At 39.4% G+C, this 26394-nt stretch overlaps 2 protein-coding genes across 3 annotated transcripts in view; one reads left to right on the top strand and one right to left on the bottom strand.

The window, feature by feature from the left end:
• Positions 1 to 5456: 5456 nt before the first annotated feature.
• cnot9 (CCR4-NOT transcription complex subunit 9) lies at positions 5457 to 14897 on the bottom strand. Its single transcript, XM_079807552.1, has 8 exons — positions 14715 to 14897; positions 14084 to 14266; positions 10233 to 10348; positions 10038 to 10147; positions 9848 to 9957; positions 9658 to 9756; positions 8422 to 8513; positions 5457 to 6159 (listed from the first exon to the last, which is right to left on the bottom strand). Exons 1-8 carry the CDS (start codon positions 14730 to 14732, stop codon positions 5991 to 5993), a joined length of 897 nt encoding a protein of 298 aa, XP_079663678.1. The 5' UTR covers positions 14733 to 14897; the 3' UTR covers positions 5457 to 5990.
• A 2332-nt stretch (positions 14898 to 17229) lies between these two features.
• ftcd (formimidoyltransferase cyclodeaminase) overlaps positions 17230 to 26394 on the top strand; it is a 17652-nt gene continuing 8487 nt past the window's right edge. Inside the window, exons 1-10 of one of the 2 annotated variants that reach the window (XM_079807548.1) lie at positions 17230 to 17428; positions 18529 to 18712; positions 18788 to 18916; positions 19018 to 19106; positions 20591 to 20770; positions 20899 to 21036; positions 21126 to 21257; positions 21891 to 21952; positions 22045 to 22174; positions 24814 to 24975. In XM_079807548.1, the coding sequence (XP_079663674.1) occupies positions 17375 to 17428; positions 18529 to 18712; positions 18788 to 18916; positions 19018 to 19106; positions 20591 to 20770; positions 20899 to 21036; positions 21126 to 21257; positions 21891 to 21952; positions 22045 to 22174; positions 24814 to 24975 (1260 nt within the window). In that variant the 5' untranslated portion in view covers positions 17230 to 17374. The remainder of the gene's footprint in view (positions 17429 to 18528; positions 18713 to 18787; positions 18917 to 19017; positions 19107 to 20590; positions 20771 to 20898; positions 21037 to 21125; positions 21258 to 21890; positions 21953 to 22044; positions 22175 to 24813; positions 24976 to 26394) is intronic. The other variant, XM_079807549.1, reaches the window with a different exon arrangement.

Raw genomic sequence — 26394 nt, 5'->3', positions numbered from 1 at the left:
CCTTAAAGGAACACTCCACTTTTTTTGAAAATAGGCTCATTTTACAAGTCTCCTAGAGTCAAATAGTTGAGTTTTACCGTTTTTGAATCCATTCAGCCGATCTTTGTATCTGGCGGTAGCACTTTTAGCATAGCTTAGCATACATCATTGATTCTAATCAGTCCATTAGCATCTCATTCAAAAAATGACCAAAGACACTTTCAATATTTTTCCTATTTAAAACTTGACTCTTCTACAGTTACATCGTGTGCTAAGACCAACTGAAAATGAAAAGTTGTGATTTTCTACACCTATATGGCTAGGAACTACTTTTGATTCTAATAGGATCTTCGTGGCCGTACCATGGCTGCAGCGGCGCAATGATTGGTTGGTATTCTGTGAAACATGGTGGTAGTTACACCTTCGACTTACTATCACAGCCCTTTACAACACACAGACCCATGGCTAATCACAGCTAAATCCACAACACAATTTGTCGCCTGCAAGCCTGAAACTTTCTCTGCAACTACACAAACTTAGAGCCGGTCACATTGAAATTTCCCTAGCTGGGCTACTTTCAGGCGCTGTAATATCACTGCCATGGTACGGCCGCGAAGATCCACGACTATTACGCAGGAATGAGAAAGTAGTTCCTAGCCATATAGGTGTAGAAAATCACAACTTTTCATTTTCAGTTGGTCTTAGCACACGATGTAACTGTAGAAGAGTCAAGTTTTAAATAGGAAAAATATTGAAAGTGTCTTTGGTCATTTTTTGAATGAGATGCTAATGGACTGATCAGAATCAATGATGTATGCTAAGCTATGCTAAAAGTGCTTCCGCCAGATACAAAGATCGGCAGAATGGATTCAAAAACGGTAAAACTCAACTATTTAACTCTAGGGGACTTGTAAAATGAGCCTGTTTTCAAAAAAAGTGGAGTGTTCCTTTAAAGGGTAACTTCAGTGATTTAGCATTAGGCTTTGTATCAGTAGAAACCCGGTAGTATATTCAAATTATGGTACTTTCCCCCCTCATATCCCCCTGAGAGGAGAGAATTATGCATATTTCTGGAAAAAAATCCTCAGATGACGCAAATATCGTCATTTTGCGTCATCGGAAGATTTTTTGGCAGAGGCTAAAGACTACAGCCACTAGATGGAGCTGTTCCGCATGTTTTAAACCCGGCCATACACTGTAAAAAAAAAAAAAAAGAAAGTTGAGAAAACTTAAAAGTTTAAGGCAACCAGCTGCAGAACATTTTTGAGTTCTCAACTTAGGGTCAATTAGTTGTACAATTTTTTTTCATGTTAAATAGTTGAACAAACTTTAAAAGCTGAATTTGTCATACAAAACATAAGTTGGATTTTTTTTACAGTGTATGGGAGAGATCTCACACACAGAATGTAAGACACAGACGGCCGCACAGACATTCATAACGGAGCGGTGCAGAGCAAAGAGAGTGTTTCAACTTTCAATGAATTCCTATAATAGTTTAGCTTCCATATGCGGTCAATAAACCTGCCAGACTGGAGCTTAACGTTACCTCAGCTCTGCATGATGAAGGAAATCTGACACTGCTGCGTCTGTGCCGTGACTTTCGTTCGGCTCACTCACACTTTATTGAAAAAACACGTTCAGTTTTTAACTGTGTTTATTCTCTAACTGAACGAAATGATTGTATTACTATGAAGATCAAAACGACGGTGTACGGCCTTGTAGGTCAGCGAAGCAAGTGCATTCTGGGAGTTGTTGTCTTTCATCCACATGAGACAAAAATACATTTTCTGTCTTTTCTCAGTCTAGTAGGCTCCAAATTAAAAAATAATTGCACATTTCTACTGCATAAATGACCCAGTTTAAATACAAAGCTTAATGCTAAATCACTGAAGTAACCCTTTAAGATTTGGGTGTGGACAGATTGGTCAGTAGAAACTAGGCCTGTCACGATTGGTCGATACAAACGACTGCGTCGACGCTGTTAATTAGTCGACGTCAATATTTTTAGTCTCACTGGGTAAGTTGGGTACGATATGTATACATACAAAAATATGTAAAAATGCACGTCCAGGCGAGTATTCGGGTAAACGCAGTCGGATATGTCTTTAGTGATCGTATACAGAGTTGAGTGAGAAATCGGGTGTTACAATGAATTCGGTCCGTGCAGCTCTTAAAGGGCCGGACCTCATATTCTGTGTGAACATGCCGGTCAAGTGAGTTTATAGGGTTTTTTAAAGCAGCACTAGGTAGGTTTTGCTCTCGGTCCCCCTACAGTTGGGAAACAGTATTGTCCTCTACTACTGTCGTAAACTCTTGTCATCTTACATCAGGGGATGCATCGCACGTGCATTTATTGACATGACAACCATGATAGCCCTGAACACTGCAGGAGTTCACATGCGTGTTCTGCTTGCGTCGCGTGTCAAATGTCTTCATCCCAGGTACAGTGGCATATGTTTCAGCATGTCATATGAATATCATTTCATGGGTTTTATTTTTTTCAAACGCCAAATGATCGCGATGCTCACGTTTACAAGCCAGCGTCATTATAGTAGCCTAGTCTATTGGTTCCCGTTTTACAGAATCTATATGATACTTCAATTCAATGTTTGAGTGACAGGTAATAACCATATATCATCAATATTATAATATCAAGCTACCATAGATGAATCTGCAAATTTGAAAAATCGATATGCATTATAGCTTGAGGCAAGACAAATAAACAAATATCACTTACATGTTAGGTATCCTAAAATATGATTTTGTACGACTTATGTATTTACTTGCAAGAATGAAGCCCCTCCTCCTTCAGCTCACGCCAACGAGCAAACGCTGGCCCAATGTTGATCCTCCTGTCTTTAATCCCATCACTTTCTCGTTTCCTCTTTTTGCTTTCCTCCGACAAAACCTTTGCTTTCTTATTTTTCTGTGCTGCTTCGGCCATGACTATAACATCCGGCAAACAAATCGTTTTTCTCGCACGTCCGAATTTAAGGAAGTGGGGGTGGTGGTGGAAGTGACGTATATGCCGTAAAGCGGTCGAATTTTGTAGTTCTTTTTGTTCTCGGGTTACTACCCGAAACCCGAAGTTTAAAAGTACGATTAAAAGCGATACAGACCCCGTCAGGCTATGGCAGACGTGTCATTCAACCTATTGTAAGTCGATGTATCATCACAAGAGGTTTGGAAATATATTATAAAGGTTGAAAAGTTACCTAGTGCTGCTTTAACCCTAAAACAATTAATAGTAAGTTCTGTCATATTATTCAATTACTTTTACTGTTTTTTGCCATGGTATCGATTCAGTAACTTATCGGTATTTAGGTACAGTGTTGGGGAAAGTTACTTTAAAAAGTAATGCATTACAATATTGCGTTACTCTCTTAAAAAGTAACTAATTGAGTTACTTTTTAAGAAAAGTTATGCGTTACGTTACTTTTGTGTTTTGGGCTTGGTTTTTTTTTTTTAGCAAAAAAACTTCTATTTTTGTGCAAATGTAAAGACCTCTTCATACCAAAATGTAAATAATAAGCCTCAGGCTGAGGTAAAAATGTGCTGCCATTCTGGATAATGGAAGAATAGGATGCAGGAGAAAAAAGTTTTCCTAATCTAGTAATATTTGCTCATGGTTTAACTGAATCATCAAAGGTCAGCAGCAAGAAATTAGTCAATAAAAGGTAGATTAAATGCATAAAAATATTTGTTTTATTTAACATTTATATATTTGAGGTTTGCATAGTGCTCTGATTTGACTGATTTTATTCATTTTGAGGAGTACAGAATCTTTATCGTGTAAGTGAGATAAATAAACGCTCACATTTAGTCTAGAACTACAATAACACATTTACACACACGCCTCTGCACTTACTCTCGATTTTTCTCAACATGGGGGCAGGAGAGCTGTCAGTCAAATAAATGTGAAAAGTAACTTTTTTGAAAAAGTAACTCAGATATTTTGTAATGCGTTACTTTACTAGTTATTTGAAAAAGTAATCTGATTACAAAACTCAAGTTACTTGTAATGCGTTACCCCAACACTGGTCAGGTATTTTAGTCTGGTATCGTATTGAAATCATAATTTTGGTATCGTGACGACACTATTCTATATAAAAAGTATTTGTTGATATTCTCTTTTTTTGTTATGTTGGTTTACAAATGTGTACCTTTTTACATTTGTACTCTTTTAGTTTTATATTTTGTCAAGGGCTTGTTTACATTTATACTTTTTTTATAGTACACTACTGAAGGCCAACGTTGCAAGTTAAATTAAATGTTTTTAAGTAAAATTGTTGTGATAAATTAGTCGATCGATTAATTGATATAAAAATAGTCGTTAGTGGCAGCCCTAGAAAAACCGTTCCCTCTAAAAAATTATGAAGAGGCATAACTTCACCACACACGCAAATGATCAAATAAGTGAGCGAATGTTCATTAAATATTCAAATGGCATCTTGACAGCGCCGCCCGCTTCCAGTCTGGCTCTGAAACACACGTCAGGGAGTTTAATGTGTGTTTGTAGAGCACAACTCAAGAGTCTATTATCTCCTCGCTGGGGCCCTTTAGCGGAGCCCCCAGATGATCGGATCAAGTTACTAAGCTAGGCATTCAACATTTAGCAACCCCATTAAACTGTAAGGCCAATTTCACACATCTCATATTCAAAATAACACATTTGGAGCACTTTGTTCCTATCGAGGGGTCTCGCCGGTCGATTTCGGTTGTACCTGGCTTCATCTCCCATTAGGAATACTTCTTCTGTCCCTTCCTCGTGTTTCTGTTCATGAATAAAACACAACTGAGCTCAATGTCTGAGCTCAGCTTACACACACACAGCACTGGCGTCTTTAAAAAGGGGGTCCCTGCCTACCGGCTATATCATCGAGCCAATGGCTGGACCGCTTCCAGACTCCTATACGAACACACACACGCTCGAACACTTTCCATTGCAGACATCACCTCAATGAAACTCTCACCCTGGGTTTAACGACGTATCAGATCGTTCATTACACAAAGGTGATTAGCAACTAAATTCAACTGACCGTTCGGTTGATATGGCGTTATTTTTATTCATTATTAAAGTATATATATCACTCTGTAAATCAAATTATGAGTGTCTAATTTAACCCGTTTTGTGTTATGTTTGGCCGAACGACTTTCGCAAAACTATTGAACATTTTATTTCTATACACTCACAGCCTCATTTGCATTATTTCTAGGGCTGTCAAAAGATTAATCGCGATTAATCGCATCCAAAATAAAAGTTTGTGTTATATATGTGTGTGTACTCTGTTAATTTTTACTTATATATAAATACACACACACAAGCATGTATATATTTAAGAAAAAAATATTTTTATATATAAAACATTTATATATATTATATAAATGTATATACATGCAAATATTTCTTAAATATATACATGAATGTGTGTGTATTTATATATAAATAATAATTAACAGAGTACACACACATATATTATGTAAACACAAACTTTTATTTTGGATGCGATTAATCGCGATTAATCTTTTGACAGCCCTAATTATTTCACAACCTCAAAAGGTCCAAAATTCATTCCAAATATCCGAATTCCTCCTCAAAATCAGAAAAGCATCACTGCGGTCAATTCACTTGACAATTACGATGACATGACACTGTTTATTTAACAGCATTCAAAATTACAAACACGTTTCCTTTTTTTTTTTTGGATGAAAAATACAGACAATACAGTCTTTCGATTCCTCTTGATTCTGTCAAAAAGGCTTAGAGGAAGAAGGAAAAAAAACAATAATAATGGTTGAGACTGACTCTTCCTCAGTCCAGCAGAGTCCAAAGTCAATTTTAATATCTCGAAAAACAAACCGTGAATGCTGAGCACCGTTTTTTTGGGCTTCTTGGCAAAAAATATTAAGTGCCCTTGTATGTAAGAACAGTCTGATGTGTGTAAGGGTGAGATGCTGGCCGTCCTGGAGGGTTTTGAATGAGTGTGTGTGTGTGTGTGTGTGTGTGTGTGTTACTGGGGCGGTAAAGGGATGCCGCGTGGGTCTGTGACCTGCCCTTCCTGTAGGTTTTTGACGAGCTGTGCGAGCCAGCGTTTGGTGGTGGAGTCGTCCTTTAGCACTTGAGCAAAAGTGGTGTCCTTCAGCTGGTCCGGCAGACACTGACGCAGAGCTTCTCTCGCCCTGAGAAACAGAAAATATAGCGCTTTATAAAGGCAAATAATTCATGTATATTTAAATAATTTGTAATGAAATATATTTCAATGTAAATTAATATATTTTAAAAATATGTATTTTCTAAATTGCATTAAATTTGAATGGTGTCCACATTTGGGGACAGTTAATTTAACTCCATTTAGGGTTTCTTTATCTTGGTAATTCTCTCCAAACCACTTGAGGGCAGTGTCAGTAGATTGACAGCAATATTTTAACAATGGCTACTGTCTTGTAACCCAAATATTCATTGCTTGATGACCTCATAAATCCAAGATGGCTGACAGCGATAGCCATGTGCCAAATGCCCCAGGCATATCTGTGAAAAACTTTTGCATAAGGAGGTCAATTGAGCTAAAAAAAAAATATTAGTATGTACAGTAAAGTATGATGAATATGTTAGTATTTTAAAAACAAAAATTTAGAGTAAAATGACGTTTTTATACACCAAAAACTAACTGTCCACGTATGTGGACGTCATGCAACAGTGGAGTCAGATTGCATAAAGTCTGATTTCTGTAACCTGCTAGTATATGCGTTCTGTTTTTGCAAATATGTTTTGAATTGTCTTATATTGTAATAAAACAGACATTTAACAAATATATCAACATAAATAACCATTAAAAGTGACATATTATGGCATTAAATGTCAACTTTTTTTACGCCTTTGTTGCATGGTGTCCACATACGTGGACAGTTAAATAATTTTTAAATAAAACTACATTTTGTAAAAATTAAAATGGATTTCAATTTTAGCATCATATTACAGTAATAAAAAGAATTTAAAAAAATATAGATAATATTGTCCATAATGCATGCATGAAAGGGTTAAAAAAAATGTATCTACCTACTATCATTCAAAAGTTTAGGGTCGGTAAGATTTAAAAAATGTTTTTAAATTAGTCTCTTCTACTCACTGATGTGGCGTTCACACCGGACGCGATTCGCGCGAAGGTGGACGCTTTTTGAGTTTACTCGCTTCAATCGCGCTTGAAATTCGCGCGAATCGCGCGTGACATTCATTCATTGCACAACAGACGCGAATTCGCGTCATGGGCGGGGCTTCTGCCAGCGGCTCGTCTTGTTGAGAAATGGCTGACATGGGCTGTGTTTACATGTCTTTTTTTGGTTAAAATCTACTGTTAATGTGTGACAACGTAGTTTTAAGACTTGTTCAGCCGATAATGTAGTTGTTTAAAGCTCAAATCTGTGGTTTATTTATATAAAGAGTGCCTATTTGAACATTTTATCTGGTGTTTTCGGAGTTGTGAGCTCCAGTGGATCAGCGGCGCTCATTAACCCCGGCGAGGGCAACCTTTCCTCGGCCAGTCCTTCTGCCGTCTGCCGCTGGCTCTGATGTCTCTGTGGTGTCTCGAGCTATAATTCGTCTTGTAACGGCCGATCTTTGGTCTCATGGATCTATAATTTGTTCCCTGGCAAATCGTTTAGGCTGAGGGCAAAGATAAGTTTCATTACTTTATATTTTTAGGCTATAACTGTACGTTGCAGTTGTAACGTTAGCCTACTAGCACTGACTTTGAATGTTTGACTGAATTGTTTGCTTTATTTCATGTATAGCTTGTTATACATTACTTATACTTTTGTATTATTGATCACACATAAACTTGCATTTAACAAAAAGAGTTTCATGTCATTTAATGTTATCACAGTGATAATCATAATGTTTGAACCAGATATTAATATACAGATTTTCTCCTCATTGTTGTCACTACTAGAGCAAGCTCCTGATTGGTTAACGCGGCGCGAAATATCCGCCAAAGTTCAGATTTTTCAACTTGAGCGATTCGCGCGTTCAAAACGCTCAATTTGCGCCGCCTCATTCGCGCAAATCGCGCCGCAGAATGCCATTTCGCATCTCTGCATTGACTTAACATGTAAATCACTCGCGCGAATCGCGTCCGATGTGAACGCATCATAAGGCTGCGTTATTTGATCAAAAATACAGTAAAAACAGTAATATTGTGAAATATTTAGTGCTGGGAATCTAAAAAAAAAAAACGAATTAATCGCATTGTTTTCTGTAATCACGATTAATCACAAGTAATATTTTTATAATATAAACCAGGTTTTTATATTTCATATTGTATTTAATTCATAATCTCAAATGATTAAGCAGCACAAATGTGCTCTTTTCCCAACCGTAATGTTTGTGCACCTCCAACAGGCTAAAAATGAGCAAGGAACTAGAAGCAGAGAAAAAAAAAAACACACCTTGAGTTGTCAGAGAGTCGTAAATAACATCGTACAACATGTTTCAGCAGGCGAGCCGAGGGCTCCTTAGACAACTGAAGAACCATCTTCCCCTGCAAGACAAAAAAATAGCATTTCAATGAGCCAATCACAATTCAGAACTGCAAATAGCCAGCCAATCAGAGACATTCTGCCTAAACACAGGCAATATTTGGGGCCCTATCATAAACCCGACGCAATGTGACACCAGAGGCGACGCAAGTGTTTTTTGCTAGTTTCAGCCAGACGCGGTTATAATTTTGCGTGTCTTTGTCCTATGAGAAGACGCGTTGCTTTATTCATGACAGCATGCGCTTAATTATTCATGACAGCACGCGTTGATAGGCATTTTCCTCTGACTGGAGCTTCAAATGAGATGCAGAGGCATTAAAGGAACACGCAGACTTTTTGGGACTTTAGCTTATTCACCGTATCCCCCAGAGTTAGATAAGTCCATACACACCATTCCCATCTCCGTGTGTGCCATAACTCTGTCTGACGCACCCACCGCTAGCCTAGCTTAGCACAAAGACTGGAGGTAAATGGCTCCAGCTAGCCTAGCTTAGCACAAAGACTGGAGGTAAATGGCTCCAGCTAGCCTACTGCTCAATAAGTGACAAAATAACGGCAACATTTTCTTATTTACATGTTGTGATGTGTATAGTTACATCGTGTACTAAGACCGACGGAAAATGAAAAGTTGTGATTTTCTAGGCCGATATGGCAGGAACTATACTCTCATTCCTGCGTAATAATCAAGAGCTGTGAGCCGCCCCATGAGCGTAATGATATTACACAGCGACTGAAAATAGGCTAACTTCCGTCAACATAACCAACGTGAAAACCTGCTCACACAGATGTAACTATACACATCAAAACAGGAAAGCGGCTCTTCATTCCCTTCAGCGTATCTCGTCTCTTCCCTCAGTTCTCCAGTTTCCGTTTGTAACACACAAGTGACATGTTCGCGAATGATTGCAATATAGGCACGCGGGCGCACTTCCGGAAAAATCGGCCGAAAAATATAAAGAAAACCGGTTGCCGATCGCGCGTTAGAAGCAAAAACCGTCCGGTTCCGATTTTTGGCCGGTCAACCGGTGCATCCCTACTTTTGAGAACACTACCAACTGGTTTAACTTTCAGTCTGATTGACATAAGTAAAAGATGCCAATCAAGCATAATAATAATTCTGAACAATACGAATAATAGTTAAATCACCAGAATCATGGCAACATGTGAAAAGCGTTCATAGGTCTGGCAGATATACGCAAGACCCGTGTCATCCAAGAGGATCTTCTGCAGTATAAACGTGGCCACCTGAAAGAGAGAAACATGTGGTTTAAATCCTGGATTTACCCTAATATAGAGTTCAAAATTGGCCAAATATGTGCAAGAAGAAATACGGTACCGTTTTCGAGAGCTCGCTGCCGGACTCCATGATGCGCAGACAGAGAGGAATGATTTCTGTGGTCAACAGGAAGTTGATCACCTCCTGCTCGTCTGTCTTCACTAGTGCTCCTATAAAACAAACACTTTTCAATGCACTCTTATCTACTAAAACACTGATTTTTTTCCTCAGCATTAGCCGGTTTTCTTACCGATAACGCCCAGACTTGTGAGTCGCAGGTATTCGAAGGGTCGAGTTTTACTGACCGTGTGCAGGAAGGGATATAGAAAGAGAGGGATGTGAGCTGCCAGGAAAGCAGAGCTGCGGATGAAAAACAGTCAAAGAGTCAGTGTGGCACAGGATTGAAGACTGTCTTTATTTCAGGTGTACACAGGAAGTGAGTTACCGTGTCTCTACGTGGGAGGCCACACACTGCAGCAGTGCTAAAGCGTTACACACTCGGTTAGACTGATGTGCGGTCAGTGTCGGGGGGTTTATGGATGGGTAGATATTCACAATTTCCTGTAAAACAAAGACACCATAACTTGGTCATTTCTCTTTGAAAACCAATTTAAACCTTCATTATGAAATCTGTCCTTCACTGTTATTATTATTTACTTAATCCATATTATATTTGTTTAAAAATGTGTTGTGTTATTCTCATTTTGACCATTAAGTGGCGCTGTGAACATTACAGAGATATCAGTGTATAGGTAGGAGATTGACCTGGAAGGGCAAAAAGGTTTTGACCACAACAGCGGTATGTAAATCTTCCCTTTAATGTATTGAATACTAAAATTGGACATTATGCACAGTGGTGTTTTGTGGAGCCAATAATAAACTGTGTGTGTATGGTCTTCTCGTTTCTTATGGATGAAGTAAACAACGTAACGGCAAAGCAAGTCAAGTTAAGTCAACTCAGTAGCTTAAAGTATTAGATTTAACTTATTAACTTATTAGTAATTTATTAGTTAAACAGAAAAATCAATCAAATCAATAAAAATGCAGTTACAAGTCACTTTACATATGAAAAGTTAAAAGTAATAATTTCCTTGTACTTCTTTAATATTTAAATGTATCTATTGCATAATTTTCATTACTTGTTAATTCATCAGTTTTCTTTCCCCCTGCAAAATGACAAATTACTTATAGATAAATGTTAACATTATTGCTCTTCTCCCTTTTAATATTTGAAAGGATTTACTGAAATGCCATTTGAATAAATCAAAATGATTAAAAATGCAGTTACAAATCACCTTTGATATAAATTATATATATATATATATATATATATATATATATATATATATATATATATATAAACTTTTTTTTAACTTTTTGTACCTCTGTAATAATTATTTTTTGTATTATAATTTGCCAAATATTATACTTATATAATATTAATACATATATTTTCATTAAGAGTTATTCTGCAAATACATTTTCTGATACATTCATTCATTATACATAAATATTGTTACTTCATATTCATAAAATATGAAATTATTATCTGAATATTTAAAAAAATATATATATTTTACTATCAAATGTCCTTCATTTTCATCCAAAACAAAAATAATTTATAAATTGAAAATGTTGTTACTAAGCTACTAGTCTCTTTATACATTACAAATCACAATTTTAAATACAAATATTTATTTCAATTTTTTTTTATGTATCAATAGCTAACTTTATACTGTATTTTCATCAATTCATTAGATAAGTTTTATCTTATTTTCTCTATATTTTCCCTCTTTGTTAAAGTTGTGAAATCACTATTGTGGAGGTTTTCTTTTGCTATTTGAGCAAATGGGGACACAAAAAATATTTCTAATGTACATCTCTCATTCACCACTATAAAAGTTAACCCAACTATGACGACCTCCACTTCTGAGAAACCTGGAAACGTGAAAAGGGTCTATCGCAAGATTATATCCGACAATTCTGAGAGAAAAGTCAGTCTTTTTTCTCTCAGAATTGGACTTCATGACTCGCATTTCCGAGTTTAAATCTCACAATTCTGAGAGAAAATTGCAAGAAATAAAGTTTGAATCGCAAGATATAAACTCGCAATTGCGAGAAAAGTCAGAATTGAGAGTTTATACCATGCAATTCTGAATTTATAACTCGTAATTGTGAGAAAAAAGTCTGAATTAACAAGCTTCCATAATCTTGTGCAGCCTTACAAAAACCGTTTTTTTTTTAAGCCAGGGACACACCAAGCCAACAGGCGGCCATCGGACAATGTCGGGTCGTTTTAAGCATCGACCGACTTAGTTTTTTAGATTTATTTTTGGGCTGATTCAACATGTAGACTCTGCACCGGGTCATCTGTGAGAGAGAGAACTCTGATTGGCTGTTCAGCTTAGCGAACGTGTCAGTGCACGAGAATAAGAGCAAAAGTGATGAAAGTGAGCAAGTAAGTCTAAAAACTGAACAGAAGGCGGTTATAATTTTACGTAATTTGAGCAACACTGCACAAATATTTTCATAATAACAGTGATTAATTAGAGTGATCTGAGCAGAGTGGAATAAGCTTTCCCTTTTTGAATGATGAATATATGCAGTAAATCATTGGCTCAATGCACTTTACACTCTCAAGACCCTTAAAAGGTACTAAAGACGTCGTTACAAAGTCCATCTCACTACAGTGGCTCTACAATAACTTTATGGAGTGACGAGTTTTTGTTTTTGTGCGCAAAAAAAACCTAAATAACGCCTTATATAGTGATGACGATTTCAAAACAAGGCATCATGAAGCTTTGAAGTGTTATGAATCAGTGAGTCGAATGATGATTCGGATCGCGTGTCAAACTGCTGAAATTTGGCGATTCAAACTGCTGAATCGACTCACTGATTCATAACGCTTCGAAGCTTCATGAGGCCGTGTTTTGAAATCGTCATCACTATATAAGTCGTTATTTAGGGGTTTTTTGCGCACAAAAACTATTGTCGCCGATTCATAAAGTTATTGTAGAACCACTGTAGTGAGATGGACTTTGTAACGACGTCTTTAGTACCTTTTAAGGGTCTTGAGAGTGAACCGTGCATTGAGCCAATGGAGGCCTTTCAGAGCATCAGATTTACACTAAAATATCTTCATTTGTGTCCGAAGATGAACGGAGGTCTGACGGGTGTCGAACGACATGAGGGGAAGTAATTAATGACAGAATTTACATTTTTGGGTGAACTAACCCTTTAAATAGTCTTTGGAAATAAGTCTTTAATAATAAAGTTTATTGATCTTTGAAAAGGTGTACCTGCATTATTATGCCATTATCTTAGATGAAAATGGTCTCAGAACGACAATATTATCGTTTATCGCAACAATTTCTTGGCCAATTTATCGTCCAGCGAAAATTGTTATAGTGACAGGCAGTGTTGGGGGTAACGCATTACAAGTAACTTGAGTTACGTAATAATATTACTTTTTCAAGTAACTAGTAAAGTAACGCATTACTTTTCAAATTTACAACAAAATATCTGAGTTACTTTTTCAAAAAAGTAACGCAAGTTACTTTTTCACATTTATTTGACTGACAGCTCTCCTGCCCCCATGTTGTGAAAAATAAGTGGAGAAGCGTTGTGTGTAAACATGATGGTTATTGTAGTTCTAGACTAAATGTGAGCATTTACTCATCTCACTTGCACAATAAAGATTCTGTACTCCTCAAAATGAATAAAATCAGTCAAATGCAAAATCAGAGTACTCAAACCTCAAATATATAAATGTTAAATAAAACTAATATTTTTATGCATTTAATCTACCTTTATTGACCAATGTCGTGCTGCTGACCTTTGATGATTCAGTTAAGCCATGAGCAAAAATTACTAGATTTTTTGTTTTTATTGGTAAAACGTTTTTCTCCTGCGTCCTATTCTTCCATTATCCAGAATGGCAGCACATTTATACCTCAGCCTGAGGCCTATTATTTCAATTTTGGTATGAAGAGGTCTTTACATTTGCACAAAAAAGGACTTTTTTTGCTATTAAAAAACAAAACAAAAAAGCAAGCCCCTCCCAGGTGAGAAAAAGTAACGCAAAAGTAACGTAACGCATTACTTTTCCTAAAAAGTAACTAAGTAACTCAATTAGTTACTTTTTAAGGGAGTAACGCAATATTGTAATGCATTACTTTTCAAAGTAACTTTCCCCAACACTGGTGACAGGCCTAATAACCATATCAGACTATAATATTTACTCCTAAACATCTATGAGCTTATCTAGTGTTGAATTCAGCGGTGATTGACCGGCACCTGTAGGAGAGCCGCTATCGTCCCGCAGGAGTGCCAGAGCATCGGGGCCAGATCCGTCACAGACTCCCTCTTCTTGCTGAGCTCCAGCAGGGCGTTCTCACGCGTTTCAGGACTGGAGAGCTCATTGATCCACTGGTAGATCTTCTCACGGTCCACCTGCGCCAGACCCGCCGTGGTTACAGTCTAGGGGACAGAGAGATTACACAACTCAAAACCAGACAAATCCAAGCCACTGGTGTACATTAGGAATTCAGAACCAACTTTTATCATTAGGCAGCCATGGTTAAATCCCATTAACATTGATTTATACTCTTTTCTGTTTCTACTTATAGGCCTATTACATTATTGTACATCCTTAATTATTAATCTCACATTCATAACTAACTAATGCCAACACATGTTTACAAACAGCACAGCACACGTGTGGAAAAACTCAATAGACTCTTTCTATTAAACATTAGGTACGCTAATAACTCTGTAGAGGCAATATATATACGCATATTCTAATATAAAGCAACATATATGCTTTAATATATCACCATAGTAACCGGCTCCATTAGCTTTAACCGTTAGCTCTCTCAGGCCCCAAAATAAACTAGCGTAAAACGCTCAAAACCTTCCAAAAACTCACCGCTCCTGTAGCCAACATCCTCCCTACCACTTTATTGTGATCTCCAGAGTAAAAGTGAGCAGTAGTTTTTAAAACAACGAGAAATAAATCGGGTTTACATTAGCAAATAGGCTAATAAAAAACAACCGCCTTCCGCTGGTGTTTCTTCTTGTACGGTTCTCTTCCGGTTGGCGTTTCTTCTTCTGCGCGAGATGTTGGCGGGTAATGGCGGCTCTAGTGTTCATTGCTGCCTCCGTGCTAAAATATGTTGATATTTTTTTATTATATTATAAATTAGAATCATTATACGTAATACAATAATAGTAAATATAAGGATAATAACAACAGCAACATGTGTTGTTGTTGTTGTTGTTGTTGATGATGTTATTATTATTATATGTTCAGTATTTGTCCAGTAGCTCAATAATATCATAAATTACCCCTTAAAATAATGAATTTGGTAATGATGGATCTAGTGTTCATTCCTGCCTGCCGCCATGCTAAAATGTGTATTTTAATACTATAAATGATATTATAAATTATAATCATTATATAATATATCATTATACGTAATGAAAGAATAATACATATAAGGATAATAACAACAGCAACATGTGCTGTTGTTGTTGATGTTATTATTATTATATGTTCAGTATTTGTCCAGTAGTTCAATAATATCATAAGTTACCCCTTAAAATAATGAATTTGGTAATGACGGATCTAGTGTTCATTGCTGCCTCCGTGCTAAAAATTGTTTTTATATTTTAATATGATAAAATATATTATAAATTAATATCATTATACTTAATAAAATAATTGTAAATATAAGGATAATAACAACAGCAACATGTGCTGTTGTTGTTGATGTTATTATTATTATATGTTCAGTATTTGTCCAGTAGTTAAATAATATCATAAATTACCCCTTAAAATAATGAATTTGGTAATGATGGATCTAGTGTTCATTGCTGCCGCCATGCTAAAATGTGTATTTTAATACTATAAATGATATTACAAATTATAATCATTATATAATATATCATTATACGTAATGAAAGAATAATACATATAAGGATAATAACAACAGCAACATGTGCTGTTGTTGTTGATGTTATTATTATTATATGTTCAGTATTTCTCCAGTAGTTCAATAATATCATAAGTATCCTTAACAGAAATAATGATTTTGGTAATGACGGATCTAGTGTTCATTGCTGCCGCCATGCTAAAATGTGTATTTTACTATAAATGATATTATAAATTATAATCATTATATAATATATCATTATACGTAATAAAATAATAATACATATAAGGATAATAACAACAACAACATTTGTTGTAGTTTTGTTCAGTAGTTCATTTGTCCAGAAAATAATATGATAATTTACCCTTCATAAAAAGAATTAATTTGGTCTTGTTTTTAATAATCCATAATTTAATTGTGATTTTTCGTAGTCTATAACATTTTTAATATTCATATTTAATGTTTAGGCCATTATTTAATCATTTTACATTTCAGGCCGTATAAGCATTTGTGTGTGTGTGTGTGTGCGTGTGTGTGTGTGTGTGTGTGTGAACTTTAAACTGTTTTCAGTGTTACTGTGAGGGTGTTTTTGTCCCATCCAAAAACATAGGAAGGGGTAAAGTTGTCCTCTTCCAGCTCTTTGGTCCCTTTCTGGATCATTTATTAACCAGACATCACAGCCTCTGTGTGTGTGTGTGTGTGTGTGTGTGTGTGTGTGTGTGTGTGTGTGTGTGTGTGTGTGTGTGTGTGTGTGTGTGTGTGTGTGTGTGTGTGTGTGTGTGTGTGTGTGTGTGTGTGTGTGTGTGTGTGTGTGTGTGTGTGTGTGTGTGTGTGTGTGTGTGTGTGTGTGTGTGTGTGTGTGTGTGTGTGTGTGTGTGTGTGTGTGTGTGTGTGTGTGTGTGTGTGTGTGTGTGTGTGTGTGTGTGTGTGTGTGTGTGTGTGTGTGTGTGTGTGTGTGTGTGTGTGTGTGTGTGTGTGTGTGTGTGTGTGTGTGTGTGTGTGTGTGTGTGTGTGTGTGTGTGTGTGTGTGTGTGTGTGTGTGTGTGTGTGTGTGTGTGTGTGTGTGTGTGTGTGTGTGTGTGTGTGTGTGTGTGTGTGTGTGTGTGTGTGTGTGTGTGTGTGTGTGTGTGTGTGTGTGTGTGTGTGTGTGTGTGTGTGTGTGTGTGTGTGTGTGTGTGTGTGTGTGTGTGTGTGTGTGTGTGTGTGTGTGTGTGTGTGTGTGTGTGTGTGTGTGTGTGTGTGTGTGTGTGTGTGTGTGTGTGTGTGTTGCAACTGTTTGGATGCTTTTCAAGAGTCATTTATTAAACTGTCTGTCTTATCTAGTCTTATTTGTGTTTGTTGCCACATACTGAGAGACCAAATGTCATTATGTTCATGCCCCAATCTTTAACCAACCATAAAGCCAGACCAAAATGACAATGACTTTTTTTGGGAGGTTTTCCCAAAGTCTGAACAATGTTTGATGGGAAACCCTCCCCAAAAGTGGCTATCTGTGAAGATAAAAGAATCATTGCCAAATGACCTAAATCCAGTCCACAGGACAGGTTAATTATTCAAAAGATATGTTTGCAGACGCTTTATAGGTCCCACTTTGGGGAACCAGGGTAGTCATTAGACAAGTGTGTGTGAGGAAAGTTAGTGTTTTCTTGCAGTCATGGCTAAATTGGTGGAATGTGTACCCAATTTCTCAGAGGGGCGTAACAAGGAGGTAAGACAATCTGACTGGATTCATTTAAAAAAAGGTAATTTGGTATTCTTCCGCAGATGTAGACCGATCACTGTACTAAAATACTCTGAAAGAGTTCATTTAACGAATCCGCAATCAAAAACATGCAAGAACTACTGTAGTCCGATTCTCGACCGAACGATTCACTTGAGCCGGTTCGAGTCCGACTCCCGAACAAACGACTCTTTAAACACATAGAGCGAGTCAAATCAGTGAGTCGTTTGTTTTTATATTGTAATTTACAGCACGACCAGTGTTGTCCGATTTCTGTGCTAGTTCTTTTAGTGAATCAAATCCGTCTTATTGACCAATAAATCACTCTAATGAATAGTTTCTTATTAGTTTACAACATGGCCAATCGATTCTTGAGCAAATCAGTGAGTCGTTTGTTTTTTTATAATTCACAGCACGACCAGTGTAGTCCGATTCCTGTGCTAGTTATTTTTAGTGAATCAAACCTGTCTGATTGACTAATAAATCACTCTAATTAATAGTTTCTTATTAATTTACAACATGGCCATTTGATTCTTGAGCAAATCAGTGAGTCGTTTGTTTTTATACGGTAATTCACAGCACGACCAGTAGTCCGATTCCTGTACTAGTTCTTTTCAGTGAAACCATTGTCTGATTTACAAATAAATCACTCTAATGAGTAGTTTTTTAGTGAATCAAAAACCAATATCAAAACCTATGTAATGAGATTATAGAACGAATGACTCGATGAGTTGGCTCTTTTTAGTGAATCATCCACTTACTATATTTTAACACCAACACTGAAACTTTAATCTGTACAGTCATTACCTGGTTGTTTAAAATGACAATGTACAAGACAGTTAAAGATACATATCAAGCGTTTTTTGTTTTGTTTTTGTTTAGTAGACTATTGTTTATCAGGCTTAGCCTACACTGTGAAAAATGGCAAAAAGGCATTAAAAGGTCAACATGAACACATTGTTTTAAAACAAAATATATTTATCTCAATACACAAAGTGACTTTTTTACATTTTTACAAATGTCATTTATTTTGTTAGATCATACTTTTTTGTATTAGGCTACATGACAATATTTTGGGCAATATCCAGGTCATTGACGCCATAGCCGATGCCATCTCTGCCACGGAGGGCTGCAGTTTGCTGGACGTCGATCCAGGGTCTTCGACTAACAGGACGGTGTACACTTTTGTGGGCCCGCCTGAGGCTGTAATCGAGGGGGCACTGAATTCTGCACGCGTTGCGTTTAAACTCATAGACATGATCAAACACTCAGGTACAGCTGTGGAGGCAGTAGCAGATCTAAAGATAACATGCATCACATGAATTTATTTGGTGTGTTTTTGAACAGGGGAACACCCTCGGATGGGTGCGATGGACGTGTGTCCCTTCATACCGGTGCAGAACATCACCATGGAGGAGTGTGTACAGTGTGCCAATACATTTGGCCAGAGATTGTCAAACATGCTGCATGTGCCAGGTGTGTTTGTACAGGCCAAGGTCATCATGGTGTGTATTATTAATAACTACTTGAGAATCACTTCAGTTCCATCCTCCATTTTGTCTTGTCTTGGTCTGTAGTTTATCTCTACGGAGAGGCGGCTAGAAAAGAAAGCAGAAGGTCACTTCCCTCTGTCCGTGCAGGGGAATACGAGGCATTACCGGAGAAGGTAAGAACTCACCTAGACCTAAAAAAAAAAGTATTTTATCTTAAAGTTAGCATATCCCTGTTGTGATGTACACTCACCTAAAGGATTATTAGGAACACCTGTTCAATTTCTCATTAATGCAATTATCTAATCAACCAATCACATGGCAGTTGCTTCAATGCATTTAGGGGTGTGGTCCTGGTCAAGACAATCTCCTGAGCTCCAAACTGAATGTCGGAATGGGAAAGAAAGCGGATTTAAGCAATTTTGAGCGTGGCGTGGTTGTTGGTGCCGGACGGGCCGGTCTGAGTATTTCACAATCTGCTCAGTTACTGGGATTTTCACGCACAACCATTTCTAGGGTTTACAAAGAATGGTGTGAAAAGGGAAAAACATCCAGTATGCGGCAGTCCTGTGGGAGAAAATGCCTTGTTGATGCCAGAGGTCAGAGGAGAATGGGCCGACTGATTCAAGCTGATAGAAGAGCAACTTTGACTGAAATAACCACTCGTTACAACCGAGGTATGCAGCAAAGCATTTGTGAAGCCACAACACACACAACCTTTAGGCGGATGGGCTACAACAGCAGAAGACCCCACCGGGTACCACTCATCTCCACTACAAATAGGAAAAAGAGGCTAAAATTTGCACAAGCTCACCAAAATTGAACAGTTGAAGACTGGAAAAATGTTGCCTGGTCTAATGAGTCTGGATTTCTGTTGAGACATTCAGATGGTAGAGTCAGAATTTGGCGTAAACAGAATGAGAACATGGATCCATCATGCCTTGTTACCACTGTGCAGGCTGCTGGTGGTGGTGTAATGGTGTGGGGGATGTTTTCTTGGCACACTTTAGGCCCCTTAGTGCCAATTGGGCATTGTTTAAATGCCACGGCCTACCTGAGCATTGTTTCTGACCATGTCCATCCCTTTATGACCACCATGTACCCATCATCTGATGGCTACTTCCAGCAGGATAATGCACCATGTCACAAAGCTCCAATCATTTCAAATTGGTTTCTTGAACATGACAATGAGTTCACTGAACTAAAATGGCCCCCACAGTCACCAGATCTCAACCCAATAGAGCATCTTTGGGATGTGGTGGAACGGGAGCTTCGTGCCCTGGATGTGCATCCCACAAATCTCCATCAACTGCAAGATGCTCTCCTATCAATATGGGCCAACATTTCTAAAGAATGCTTTCAGCACCTTGTTGAATCAATGCCACGTAGAATTAAGGCAGTTCTGAAGGCGAAAGGGTCAAACACAGTATTAGTGTGTGTTCCTAATAATCCTTTAGGTGAGTGTATATCCATGTGTGAAACGGCTTCTCGAACAAGAACAAATGTAGGGCGGGACTTGATTTTGTCTAACGGGATTGGATCATTGGATAGTTGTGGTTTGCTATTGGTCGATCTCATGTGAGTGACAGGTGTCCCCGCCCTTGTGCCAGTCAACACTTATTAACATAATGTGCTTGCCCTTTTGTTCTTTGTCCCCCAGTTGAAAAAGAGTGAATGGGCCCCTGAATACGGCCCTGCCACCTTCGTCCCTTCTTGGGGCGCCACGGTCACAGGCGCCCGAAAGTTTCTCATCGCCTACAACGTGAACCTTCTGAGCACAAAGGAACAGGCTCACAGAATCGCACTGGATATTAGAGAACAGGGCCGTGGCAAAGATCAAGTATGTCTTTGTCTGACGTCACTGTATCGGTCTCGGTTTTCATTGTGCGTCAAATCTAGAACTTGAGAATCACACTTAATTATACCTATCACGTTCTTGAGGTTTTTATTATGTTCTTCTTCCTGCAGCCTGGGCTTCTCAAAAAGGTCCAGGGAATGGGATGGTACCTGGAAGAGGCCAACCTGGCTCAGGTGTCCACTAACATCCTGGACTTTGAGTTGACGCCCATGCACGTGGTGTATGAGGAGATCTGTAGAGATGCCAAGGCGAGTTAGCTTTCAGTCATTCAACAGAATCAGAATCATTTAAAAATGCATGAATCAAAAGTGAATGTAGATCCTTTCTACCGGTCCAGGATTTGAACCTGCCAGTGGTGGGGTCTCAGATAGTTGGTCTGATTCCTCTGAAGGCGATGTTGGACTGTGCAGATTTCTACATCCAGAGAGAAAAGCTGTTTGTTGTGGAAGAGGATCACAAAATCCGACTGGTGGGTTAAAATCGTTAAACGTTTGTTGTGAACTTCTGTTGTTTCGTGAAGAGACCAGGCGACGTCGGATCAAGACAGAAGTGATTCTTTTAATGGGCACTCTCTGTGCTGCAGGTCGTCCGAAAGCAGTCTGATTTAACAGTATACCTCATAGGTTATATACATTCCAAAGGGGGAGGGATTTACATTGAGGTTGAACAAAGCATGTTAATTAAATATACAGGTTTTGGGAAAACCTGCCCAGACAGAGTATCTGTCTTACTACTACTACTCCTAATCAGCATAACTATTCAAACGCATAGATGCTAGCCAGGAACTCCAATTCCAAGAGCCATCCCAGAGCCATTAAAGACAAAAGGGGCAACGTCTGGGCTCCCAAAGGTGGGATCTCAGTGATCTAACTCATTTAAAATACAATAGAGAAAACAGGTCTGGCAGGAAAGGAGACTCTTGCTATAGCCTCTGAAATCAGTTAAACAGGTCTGGAAGATTTGCATAGCAGACTAATTCATCTGATATCATCATTTTTACCTAAAATGCTAAATGCAATGTACTTTCTTAAATTTGTAATTCAACACGTTCAACTCAGCAGCAAATCAACTTCATTCCCTTCTCGTTATTTTTCTCTCTCAGGTTATCAGCAAACTAGGACTCGACTCTTTGGGGTCATTTGTTCCAAAGGAGAGAATTATAGAGTAAGTCCCAAAAGTATTAGAGGAATAACAATGATTTGCCATCTCCATGTCTAACAGAAGCACTGTATCTGATTGTTTCACGCTGGGTTTAGGTATATAGTCCAGGACACTCAGGAAGATGGGCGGCTTGTGTCTCTGTCTCTGCAGAAGTTTGTCCACAGCGTTGGGGCCAGAACAGCGGCTCCTGGTGGAGGGTCCGTTTCTGCTGCAATCGCTGCTATGGTAATCATAAATGTCATTTTGTATATATGCATACACCGATCAGGCATAATATTGTGTTGGTCCCCCTTTTGCCGCCAAAACAGCTCTGACCCGTCGAGACATGGACTCCACTAGACCCTGAAGGTGTGCTGTGGTATCTGGCACCAAGTAATTAAGTAAGTTGCGAGGTGGAGCCTCCATGGATCGGACTTGTTTGTTCTGCACATCCCACAGATGCTCGATTAGATTGAGATCTGGGGAATTTGGAGGCCAAGTCAACGCCTCAAACTCGTGTTTATGCTCCTCAAACCATTCCTGAAGCATTTGTGCTTTGTGGCGGCGCATTATCCCGAAATAGACCACAGCCACCAGGGAATACCGTTTCCATGAAAGGGTGAACATGGTCTGCAACAATGCTTAGGTAGAGGTGGGACGTGTCAAAGTAACATCCACATGGATGGAGGACCCAAGGTTTCCCAGCAGAACATTGCCCAAAGCATCACTGCCTCCGCCGGCTTGCCTTCTTCCCATAGTGCACCTGGTGCCATGTGTTCCCCAGGTAAGCCACACACACACACCCGGCCATCCACGTGATGTAGAAGAACACGTGATCATCAGACCAGGCCACCTTCTTCCATTGCTCCGTGGTCCAGTTCTGATGCTCGCGTGCCACTGTTGGTGCTTTGGGCGGGGTCAGGGGTCAGCATGGGCACTGGTCAGCGGCTGTGCCGCCCCATACACAACAAACCGAGATGCTCTGTGTATTCTGAGCCCTTTCTATCAGAACCAGCATTAACTTCTTGAGCAGTTTGAGCTCCAGTAGCTCGTCTGTTTGATCGGACCACACATGCATCAATGAGCCTCGGCCGCCCATGACCCTGTGGCCGGTTCTCCACTGGTCCTCCATGAGCCTGTGGCCGGTTCTCCACTGGTCCTCCATGACCCTGTGGCCGGTTCTCCACTGGTCCTCCATGAGCCTGTGGCCGGTTCTCCACTGGTCCTCCATGACCCTGTGGCCGGTTCTCCACTGGTCCTTCATGACCCTGTGGCCGGTTCTCCACTGGTCCTTCATGACCCTGTGGCCGGTTCTCCACTGGTCCTTCATGACCCTGTGGCCGGTTCTCCACTGGTCCTTCATGATCCTGTGGCCGGTTCTCCACTGGTCCTTCATGACCCTGTGGCCGGTTCTCCACTGGTCCTTCATGACCCTGTGGCCGGTTCTCCACTGGTCCTTCATGACCCTGTGGCCGGTTCTCCACTGGTCCTTCATGACCCTGTGGCCGGTTCTCCACTGGTCCTTCATGATCCTGTGGCCGGTTCTCCACTGGTCCTTCATGACCCTGTGGCCGGTTCTCCACTGGTCCTCCATGACCCTGTGGCCGGTTCTCCACTGGTCCTTCATGACCCTGTGGCCGGTTCTCCACTGGTCCTCCATGACCCTGTGGCCGGTTCTCCACTGGTCCTCCATGACCCTGTGGCCGGTTCTCCACTGGTCCTCCATGACCCTGTGGCCGGTTCTCCACTGGTCCTCCATGACCCTGTGGCCGGTTCTCCACTGGTCCTTCATGACCCTGTGGCCGGTTCTCCACTGGTCCTTCATGACCCTGTGGCCGGTTCTCCACTGGTCCTCCATGACCCTGTGGCCGGTTCTCCACTGGTCCTCCATGACCCTGTGGCCGGTTCTCCACTGGTCCTCCATGACCCTGTGGCCGGTTCTCCACTGGTCCTTCATGACCCTGTGGCCGGTTCTCCACTGGTCCTCCATGACCCTGTGGCCGGTTCTCCACTGGTCCTTCATGACCCTGTGGCCGGTTCTCCACTGGTCCTCCATGACCCTGTGGCCGGTTCTCCACTGGTCCTCCATGACCCTGTGGCCGGTTCTCCACTGGTCCTCCATGACCCTGTGGCCGGTTCTCCACTGGTCCTCCATGACCCTGTGGCCGGTTATCCACTGGTCCTTCATGACCCTGTGGCCGGTTCTCCACTGGTCCTCCATGACCCTGTGGCCGGTTATCCACTGGTCCTTCATGACCCTGTGGCCGGTTCTCCACTGGTCCTCCATGACCCTGTGGCCGGTTCTCCACTGGTCCTCCATGACCCTGTGGCCGGTTCTCCACTGGTCCTTCACTTTTGATAGAGACTGACCACAGCAGACCGGGAACACCCCACAAGAGCTGCAGTTTTGGAGATGCTCTGACCATCACAATCTGGCCCTTGTCAAACTCGCTCAAATCCTTACGCTTGCCCATTTTTCCTGCTTCTAACACATCAACTGTGATGTTCACTTGCTGCCTAATATATCCCACCCACAAACAGCTGATGAAGAGATCATCGGTGGTCATAATGTTATGCCTGATCAGTGTATAATATATATTTAAATATAATAAGATATATACACTTATATTATATAAACACAAACTTTTATGTTACACTCTCAGATTTTTTTTTTTACAAAAGTTGTCACTGGAACGATGATCTAATATGTTCTAATATTCACCATTCAGGTACTAATATGTGCACTTATGACACCAATATGAACTCTTTAGGTGTACCTTTTAAAAGGGCAAAAGCTTTTGTACCCTTTTTCTGTGAGTGTCGATGCGAATAATCACAATGAATCGATTTGACAGCACTAATAAATACATGCATCTCATTGTAAGGGTGCAGCTCTGGGCTGCATGGTCGGTCAGATGACATACGGGAAGAAGCAGTTTGAGTCTCTGGATGCGGAGATGAGGAAACTTATCCCTCCATTTCATGAAGCCATGAACGACTTACTGTTAAAAGTGGACGCTGATTCAACAGCCTTTAACAGCTACATGGTACATGACCACACACACACACACACACACACACACACACACACACACACTGACTTTAAAGGACAACTCCGGTGAAAAATTAACTTCTAGGGGTAATTAACACATGGTTACCGAGTAGATCATTCTCTGGGATGCGTTTTCGTGAAAATCGAATGTAAAGTTTTATCTCTAAAACAGATTAGCTTATAACGCTAGTATATGGGGCATAGAATAAGTCAAATTAAATCGCTAGTTAATACCACTAACAAGGCTCAAAATAGCCTCACACTAACACGATAGCATAATGAGGGTCCCTAATTATGTAGCCTACTGTCTTTATAAAGATGTATCCCGTAATGTAGGCTACTGTCTTTATAAAGTATCTTCTTATTAAACTGTTTGTACACTTACAAAGTTCTCAATGCTTCGGTTTGCATGTAGGGACCCTCATTATGCTCCCGTGTTAGTGTGAGGCTATTTTGAGCCTTGTTAGTGGTATTAACTAGCGATTTAATTTGACTTATTCTCTGCCCCATATACTAGCGTTATAAGCTAATCTGTTTTTAGAGATAAAACTCTTTACATTCGATTTTCACGAAAACGCATCCCAGAGAACGATCTACTCAGGGCCGGCCCTGACCAATTTAATGCCCTAGGCAAGATTTTACTTGGTGCCCCGTGTATCAAGGTTTAGCACTACATGTTATCAGCCTAAGTTGTGGAATTACTACTGTTTTATTTTTGTAATGCATTGATGTTTTTATTTTTATTTTCATTGTTGTTGTTTTATGTCCAGTCCATTCTACCCCGTCATTATGTTCATGATATTATTATTATTATTTTGTTTTTTAAAAGGCTGATGATAGTTAAACTATACAAAAATAGCACCTATGCCACATTACAGCCTAAACACAAATAGCAAGAGTAATAGCATCCACCATTCATGCACAAACTATTCATTGAGAACTAGCAAAAGTGTTTGTTTTCCAGTAGATGGCAGCAATCTTCCACTAAACTATGCACATTCATGTTTTCACCATGAATTAAACTGAAAAATGTAGATATTTAATGTGAATTTTAAATAAAATGTTGCTATTTTAAATAAACCTGTATATAAATATCATTTCTAATTTTGGCAAATACATTTTAAAATTGCCATATGTCCCCTTAAAACTGCACAACTGTAGAGTAAAAACATTAGGCTATTAAAAAAGTGATACTGCATGCGTTTTTATTTACAAAATCACTGGCTGTGTGGTAAAACTGGAATTAATTAGCGAACATTAGTATTTTACTACTATGCAATTAAATAAACTGTACATTCATTAGCCTACATCACTTTACCTCTGTTTTTACACTGCAAAAAATGCTCTTCTTGTTTAGTATTTTTTTCCTGTTTCCAGTTCAAATAGCTAAAAATTCTTAAATCAAGATCTATTT

The sequence above is a fragment of the Gobio gobio genome (genome assembly GCF_949357685.1).
Source record: "Gobio gobio genome assembly, chromosome: 24".
In the NCBI taxonomy this organism is placed as follows: domain Eukaryota; kingdom Metazoa; phylum Chordata; class Actinopteri; order Cypriniformes; family Gobionidae; genus Gobio; species Gobio gobio.
The sequence above is the reverse complement of the archived record's forward strand: the minus strand, read 5'-3'. Positions and strand labels throughout refer to the sequence as shown.